Source organism: Aplysia californica, unplaced genomic scaffold (assembly GCF_000002075.1).
Source record: "Aplysia californica isolate F4 #8 unplaced genomic scaffold, AplCal3.0 scaffold01544, whole genome shotgun sequence".
In the NCBI taxonomy this organism is placed as follows: Eukaryota; Metazoa; Mollusca; class Gastropoda; order Aplysiida; family Aplysiidae; genus Aplysia; species Aplysia californica.
The window spans coordinates 62,981-71,481 of record NW_004798814.1 but is presented as its reverse complement, the minus strand read 5'-3'; the positions used below and the strand labels follow the sequence as shown (position 1 = coordinate 71,481).

General features: G+C 41.0%; 1 protein-coding gene across 1 annotated transcript in view; it reads left to right on the top strand.

Moving 5' to 3' along the window:
- The first annotated feature begins 59 nt into the window (after positions 1-59).
- LOC101845750 (multidrug resistance-associated protein 1) overlaps positions 60-8,501 on the top strand; it is a 12,237-nt gene continuing 3,795 nt past the window's right edge. The window contains exons 1-8 of the mRNA XM_013090809.2: positions 60-71; positions 458-586; positions 1,918-2,028; positions 3,544-3,743; positions 4,363-4,486; positions 6,736-6,837; positions 7,634-7,780; positions 8,250-8,440. Of these exons, the coding sequence (XP_012946263.2) occupies positions 60-71; positions 458-586; positions 1,918-2,028; positions 3,544-3,743; positions 4,363-4,486; positions 6,736-6,837; positions 7,634-7,780; positions 8,250-8,440 (1,016 nt within the window). The remainder of the gene's footprint in view (positions 72-457; positions 587-1,917; positions 2,029-3,543; positions 3,744-4,362; positions 4,487-6,735; positions 6,838-7,633; positions 7,781-8,249; positions 8,441-8,501) is intronic.

Sequence of the window (8,501 nt, the reverse complement as noted above, 5' to 3'; positions counted from 1 at the left end):
TCAGCACTGTCCAAAACCAAGGGACCTTAGTAATAATAAAGACTTTTGAGGGTAGTTTGATGGCGCCGCTGGTGAGTCCTATTTCTTTTCTTTCCCTGTCTAGTTTCTAGATGTCTTACTTTTTCACAGCTCTAACCGACTGTTGTGTCGATGTGTTTTCTTTATTCAGACTCAAACACAATGATTGGTCCCCACAGTATCTACAATTAGCTCAAACTCAAACGTGTGTGATTAACGGGTGCCCTGGTGTAGTTTGCTCCTTCTTTCCTATCAAATAACAAACATCCTTATCTCTCCTTGTTCTGTTTGTGTTTGATACTCTCTTTTAATACCTTTAATCTTGGGAACTTATGTGACCTTATTGTGTTACAAGTGCAGTAAAATCTTACTGAGTTAAAAATTAAAAACAAAAACAAAAAAAAACAAAAACAATTCAAACCAAACTCAAACTCCCCAGGGTATGCTGAAAAACGTTGTGCGGGCACCCATGTCGTTCTTTGACACAACACCTGGTGGGCGTATCGTCAACCGATTCTCCCGTGACGTGGAGATCACAGACAACATGCTCCCGGGCACCATGAGACAGGTAGGCTGGGAAGAGAGTGGGGATGCGGAGTTTTCAGCTGCCTTGATAAAAATGAGTACTTGCGATGAGCAAACACTTAACTTCATTCAAATTAATATCGATTTAGTACAGAACTTTAGGGAGAAAAATCAGCTTAAATACAATAGCAGTTCGCCTTACTGATTAGCTTTTCCCCCCAGAAATAGGTGGTCTCGTTATTCCATGAGAAAGAAAAGAGAAGAGTACAATTCCGATAATACTGTTAACCGGGTTATATTCAAAATCTCCTCAGCATAAACATTTTCCCATCACCCCTGTAGAATAGTGAGAGACTCACTTTTCCCTGGAATCCAAACGTATTACCGATATCTCTCTTTTAGAGTACATCAAGATCGAAAGGGATGGAAGCTGTACTTGGGCAATCTTTTTCCTCTGTGTCTTGGGCCCAGGCAAAGCTGCTTTAAGATTGTCTGTCAAGGCCAAAAAACCTTAGACTATTGCACTGCCAGATTATATCTACATTGTTATAGCAATAGGAACAATAACGCAAAAAAGATACCAAATAACCTGTGGGACTAGTGTCCAAATTGTTGTGCCACAGAGCAAGGCGTTTTCAAATGTTTTTCTCAAACTCGGCCTTAATTTGCACAGGTATTTCGGGCAAAGTACATTTCTCCTGGAAAGATTGCATATCTTCATAGCCCTGCATTCTAGAAAACGTAAGCTTTTCCGCAAGCAGCGAAGCCTTTGTGAAACTGTTGATAGTAATATGATTGTAAGTGATGCAATATTAGGTGTGGCACGACGTGGTGGAATCGTCAATTTTTGGGCAAGTGGAGTAATTGGTATCTTCTGATTTGTTCATTTGTCTGCTTTTTATAAGATTTCAACCCATAAATCGTAAATATAAGTCAAGATATTTTCAATTGAAGAAGATTGTATGGCCTGGTTTCAGAGGTAAAATCAGCGAAATAATGAGAGTCCTTGGAACCTGAAAATTAACCATTTTTTGTGCCTTTAGTTAACGTTTTTCAGTAAAAATCCCACAGAAATGTGTTTTTAAATGGACATAAAAGGTGTTAGGCCCCCAAAAATGTAGTAAAAATTGCCAAACGGGCGGTAAAAAAGCCGTTTTCTTCGATTTCATTATTTTGGTGAGCGCCTGATTTCACCACGATGCCTAGTATACTTTCAGAGGTTCCGTAACATGCCATTGTAAGATACACTATTTTTATGCCACTTCGTGTTAACTCTTTACACATCAGGAAACAACAACACTTAAAAGACTGTTTTACACAGTATTAACCCTGTCACCTCTCAGAAATGAGTCCTTTTTATCCCTTCACCTCCAGGTTTTGAACTGCGCAGGTCGTGTTCTGACGACTATCATCACTATCAGCTACGGCACGCCCATTTTCCTAAGCGTCATGGTACCATTGGCTATACTTTACGTTCTCATACAGGTAAGGAATTACAGTAGCCAGGAGATGTTAAAGATCTTGTCAGTTTTCTATGTGTTTGAGTACACAATCAGCTGTGTGTATTCTATGCTTCCCTGGACGCTTAGAATGTTTATGTCAAGGGTCTGCTTGAGGAAACTGCAAAGCGTTTAGAGCATGCTGTAGAGTATGTATATGCGTTATATAAATGCAATGATTCATTATTGATTACGGTTAATAAGGGGCAGAGACATACGCAGAACCTCAAAAAGTGAGGCTTCCAAGATCAGAATCTGGGGACAACCCAGAGAGAATAATAAATATTGTTAGACAACACTATCGGTCACATAACTTTACTCACACGGCAAGTACACTACGGTTTTTCTCTAATGCAGTTCACCAGCGCCTGTGACATAGCGATTATTGAAAGGGGAAATTGTGTGTGTGTGGGGGGGGGGGGGGTATTTGTTTTGTTGTTTTTTTTAATCGAGTACCAAAATAGTCCTTGGTCTGGACAAACGTAAACAAAACAAAGAAAACCCCCGAGTTGAGTGTGATATGACTATGAGTGAATCACTTGAACAATCCACATGATATCATTCCTCTGTCTAAAGATGCATCATTGCAAATTAATTAGACCTTTTATTTGCATTTGACATTTACGTGCTTAATGTTCGGTCCTTTCATGGACATGTTATAAAAATATCAATATAGGCATATTTTTATATGCGTGTGAAACATGGACCATAACAGCAGACATCAAAAGAAGGAAACTGACAATAAGATGAGATGTTTTCGCAAACTTCTTGATATCTCGTATTGAGATCACATAACCAGTTAGGTTATGAGAACCAGTACTAGAAACTCCATGAGGGCGCTTGAAGACTTTTTGATTTCAGTGAAAAGTTGCAAAATAACGGGCACGTCACACAATCATGTGGACTAGCCAAGACTGTCCCATAGGAAACAACACACGGACGAAGATGTTGATGCAGACAGAGGAAACGACGGGAAGACAACATCAGAGAGTGACTGGAATAGTGTACTACGGACAGCTGAAAACAGTGAGGAGTGGAAGAAACTGGTTGCAAAATCTACAGTGGTGTCCCAGAGATTTGGCAGACCACGGAATAGGTCACTTCAAGGTGAAGACCATATCTGGCACCAATGAGTAGCAGTTTGGCTCTTACGGGTTGCTGGTAGAAGACGTGAGATCCATTCCTAGATGGGGAGGGTTTTTTTTACAAGTTTCTCCATCTGTTTACGAGGACATTGTATCACTCTCCGCCAGGGTAGTCTCTGAAAGGCAGAGTCGAAGCAGCCTGCCTCCTAAATAATCTGGTGGGGGGATTAAACCATCAGTAGCTACATAGTGCAGAAGGGTTAAAGAAGCCTGCGTCTTAAATTACGTTCATGCAAATTGTGTCTATTGGAGAGAAACATTTGCAAACTTATTAACAGATATTATTAAGAGATGCAAGTCTAGTTTCGTATTTCAGAATGACTTTATTTCATAATTTACGCCTGGAATATCCACAGGTCGTGTACATCCCCACATCCCGTCAGTTGCGGCGCATCGACTCCATCACTCGCTCCCCCATCTACGTGCACTTCTCCGAGACTCTGAGTGGTGCCTCCTCCATCCGGGCGTACCGCGCCCAGGACCGATTTATACGTCAATCCAAGGAAAAAGTGGACCACAACTTCAAGTTCTACTTCGCAGGAATCGCCGCCTCCACGTAAACACTTTGATTACACTTTATCATACTTGCTTTTTGGTTTTTTTAATGTAGATGTTTTAAAATCCTCTTCGACGCAATTTAGATCATTTTAGGACGCGGGCTTTCGACGCTGCCTGTCAGGGCCAACTACAGTTAAGAAGAATATAACATCCCAGCAGAAACAGAGATACTTGATAACCTACGTGCGACAGCGAAGCCACTATCCACTTCATCACAAACACCGCTGCTGTCATTGTTATTGTAAATCTTTTATGCTCTCTTATTTACTATGGGTGCTCCTTTAGGTCAGTTGGTGTCCTCCTGGATTAGAGAGCGGTTGGTCTTTGTTCGAATCCCCAACACAGTGTTTTTTAACTCGGGTTGTTGTGTAGAATGTTCAATTGTCTCGCCCTAATTAGCTCCATCTTATCGAAGGACATAAAATTAGGAGATCCTTGCATTTAAATAAACTAATTTTGTTGAAAGGGGCGTTAAATCATTACATGTGTTTTACACTCAATACACATAGATAATTAAGGAGACTGGATTCTTCGACCTTGTGGTTTCATTTTAGCGCTTGTCTTCCATTTTCTAAACGTGATTTTATTAAGAAGTATTTTATCTTTTTTTAATGCAGATGGCTGGGCTTCCGACTCCAATTGCTAGGTAACATAGTTGTGTTTGCGGCCGCCATTTTTGCTGTTGCAAGCACTGATATCGAGACGGGTCTCGTGGGTCTGTCAGTGTCCTATGCAAGTCAGGTAAGTGTGTTTTTTCAATGGATAGTAAAGTTATCTGAGATTTCGAAGTTCTGTTTATTTCTTGACTGTACCATCGCTCTATATAGATAAGCAGAGAAAAGAAAAGAGAGGCCATCAGAAGAGAGAATGGATAAGGAGAAAACATATTACCCTGTGCATCCGAGAGGTTGCAGTATATGAATGAAGCTTCAACCAAGGGGGTGGGGGTGGGGATTGCATTTCCTAGTTATATGACTATGTACTTACTTACTCTTTCATCCTCTGTTGGCGTTGAGCGTCGAGGGGAGATGCAGTTTTCTATGGTAGGCCAGCTCCGCAGCTCTTTCAGTTGTGATATTATGTTTTCTCAGGCTTTCCTTGACACCCTAGATCCACCCTATGCGTGGCCTTCCTCTTCCTTTATTGCCTGAATGCTTTGTGTTTTAGGCTCTCGAGGATGGCTGGCTAGGTGACATATGTAACAGGTGGCCAAACCATTTTATTCTCCGCCTTTTTATGTATTACAGGCAGGACTCAGTGCCGATAGCTGCTTTGACTTCTTCATTTCTCTGCCCGTCTCGTCTTTTAATGTTAAGGGTTTTGCGGAGACATTGCATTTCGCATGCAGTTATTTTGCTGTCGTGGGTTTTACTTAACGTCAAGGTCTGGCACTGGTAGCATAATGTTTTCATGAATATTGAGGTGATAAGCTGTATCCATGGAGATATTTGGATGAGATAGGTTTACATAAATTGGCTTGTTAATAGTCAGACACCTGAGGAAAATACTCAGAACATTTGTTTTCCATTCATGCTGCGAAGACCAAGACAGAACTGGCTTGATGGGGTGAAAAAGGTCCTGGAACAAAGTGCTATATCAACCACAGACGCAATACACTTAGCACAAGACCGAAACCTGCACTTCCCCTTGACATTCCAAGGATAGCACAGGAAGAAAAACGAAAAAAAAAGAAAGAAAAGAAAAATCTGTGAAGTAATGGCAGCCTATAGTTGGGAACCCAGCTGGTTGAATTGGAAGTGAACTAGTGACGTGTGCCAGGAAATTTTATAGAGGTTCAACAAATTTTAATGTGACGTATGAGCCAACAACCTGCGAGGATGTGCTTGTTTACGTTACGTTTCTGGGTTTCAAAATTCATTATAATTATCTTATACTTTGTCAGGCCGATATATTCAGATTTGGAATTTAGAAACCAAACTGGAAACAGCAAAATTGAATACCGCCTTTCTAACAACCTCACAGTGTTGCAAAGGACGTTACATTTATACTGTGGATGGTTGGTGGATGCTCTGGCGGGTGTTTTGTCCTTCTTTCCTATCCAACATCTATCGTCCTTATCTCTCCTCTTTTTTTAAGGTGGCGTCGGTGGCCTAGTTGTTAGGCTACCGGACTCGTAATCGTGAGATTGGGGGTTCGGGTGTTCGAGCGTCACCTCAGTCCGACGTTGTGTCCTTGCGAAAGGCATTTTACACGAATTTCCCGTTTGGCTTTTTCCTTTCGGAGATGGACATTTAAATACGAGGTCCCGCCTCTTAAATGACGTGATAGTGTTGATAGGTGTGTTAATCCTATACCACTTTACCTTTTTTTTATTACCTCTTTTTGTGTTTGTTACTCTCTTGAAACGCCCTCAACGAATCGGTACTTATTTGACCTTATTGTGTTGCAAGAGCCGTAAATTTCTTATTGAAACTATTTTTTTAAAAACTTTTCCCTTTTCCTTTTTGGCACCAATTCCAATATCAATACAGCCAAAATTTCGGCGTAATATTTTCAAACTATAATTTTAAGGACAATATTAAAATTTATTTATTGCGTTAACAATTTTCAGCAAGGTTGAGCATTCAGGTTTTAGAAGACGCCTTTGCAATAATTCAATGAAAACGTAACAATCATTATTAATGATTCTAAAGAAGTTTCTTTTTTCAACGACACACAGTCCCTTTTGTTTGAATCTGGGATTTCTCAAGCGTTATTTTTTTTTATTGTTGTAGTTTTTGTAAAAGGCTAAAAAGTAAATCGATTTGAATAGTTCTATTGTGTTTTACACCTGCTCCCCACGTCTTTGATACGCATGCTTAACTATGCAGCACGTCTTGTGACAGTTCTGCTCGCCGTGTTTGTTTAAAATGTTTAATGAAGGTGTTTTATGCCCCCATTAACATAACCCATGTTTGTAATATTGTTGTGCTAAAGGTCTCTTGTCGAGTCAGCTCGGGTGAATTGAAAAGTGTCTCCTTTCGCTTCAGATGACCGGAGCCCTTGAGTTCTTGGTGAACATGATGAGTGAGGTGGAAACGAACATTGTGTCAGTGGAGCGTATCAAGGAGTATACGTACACCCCTAGGGAGGTGAGGAATGGTCTGATACACCCGTTTTGGGCCCACTTTATAATCGTGCTCTATGATAAATCGATACTTCCAGTAATACACGCCATTCTGATTACAAGATACTTTCTTGCTATAATCAGAACGGCAATTATAATTTGATGTATCGATTCTTTTCCATTTTTTTGTCCTAAGCGCGATTATAAAGCGTGCCAAAACGAGTTATATCGTACGATAGAGTTCTTATGAGCTTTTTGTAGTTGTAATTTCTAAAAGTTTAGTACTGTCCTGGATAATCAATAGGCTGCTGAGCTTTCTTTGGAAGTCAGAGCTCTTCAGCTACCTGGATGAGTAAATAAAAATGAAGGAAAGATGACAGAGACACAAGACCAAAGAACAATGTCCCACGTATGCTCGTGAGAGCTGGTACTCAAGCGTTATATTTAAACATTAGACGAAATCTTACTTTAGCTGGCATGCAATTGCATTTTGCCCCCCCCCCCCCAACCTCCCCCTGCCCCCTTTTTTCCCTTCCCCTAAATGAACCAAAGACATCACAACAGCAACGAAATAACAAACTAAAAACCCAACTGGTGCATGTTTAGGTGTGCGTGTGCAGGTAAGTGTGGGTGCGTGGGGATGGGGAGGGCTCTGATGGTAATGGCCACGAACAAACACTTTCCACCTTTCCCTATCCTGGGCCATCCTCTTAATACTATTCCAAGTCTTCCAACTCTTTAGTAAGCAATAGGGTGGGGGGGGGGGGATAATACAGTATTCAATATTCAGTTCTATAAACTCTCTGACCCTTCCTTCCCAGGCCACCTGGATCATCGAAGAGAAGCGGCCTGACCCGTCCTGGCCCCAGCTTGGGAACGTGGAGTTCCAGGGCTACGAGACCAGGTACAGACCTGGCCTTGACCTTGTGCTCAAGGGACTCTCCTGTACCATCAAAGGCGGAGAAAAGGTTTGGTTTTCTGTTCTTATTTGTCACCGCTCTATACAACATTTCTGAGACAATTGTAACTCTGGTTTCGAGTTCTCATCAATACCATCTAGCATACCCTTCCAAACTAGGTCTTAGACTACTGTTTAATCTTCTTGCAGGTGAAAGAACTATTTTGACCAAGGTCTGTATGCAGTGCAGAAGTAGGAACTTGATAATTGTGATAAGGAATACTTTTAGGTTATTTTATTGAAAACTACACGTTTTTAAAAGAAACTTTCAACTGAATCATTTCTATGCAGAAAAGAATAATAATTTGAATTCAGTAATACTAATTGATTACATACTTTATGAATGTATTGAAAGCTGCAGATTTTTAAAGGCATTTTAATGTGATGGTCATGCACGGATATGAAGAACATAAATTTTAGATCAATGGTACTTATAATCTGTATACTTTGTACTCACTAGCCGTGTCGTCTGTCTGCAGATCGGTATCGTGGGCCGCACGGGCGCGGGCAAGTCTTCCATGACTGTGGCTTTGTTCCGCATCATCGAGGCGGCCGGCGGGAAGATCGTCATAGACGGCCTGAACATCTCAGACATGGGGCTACATGACCTCAGGAGTAAACTCACTATACTGCCACAGGTAGCTCATGCTGTTTGTTTGTCCGTCTGTCTGTATGTCTGACTGTTTGTCTGTCCGTCAGTCTGTATAATTTTTGTGTTTTTTCCTCGGTCT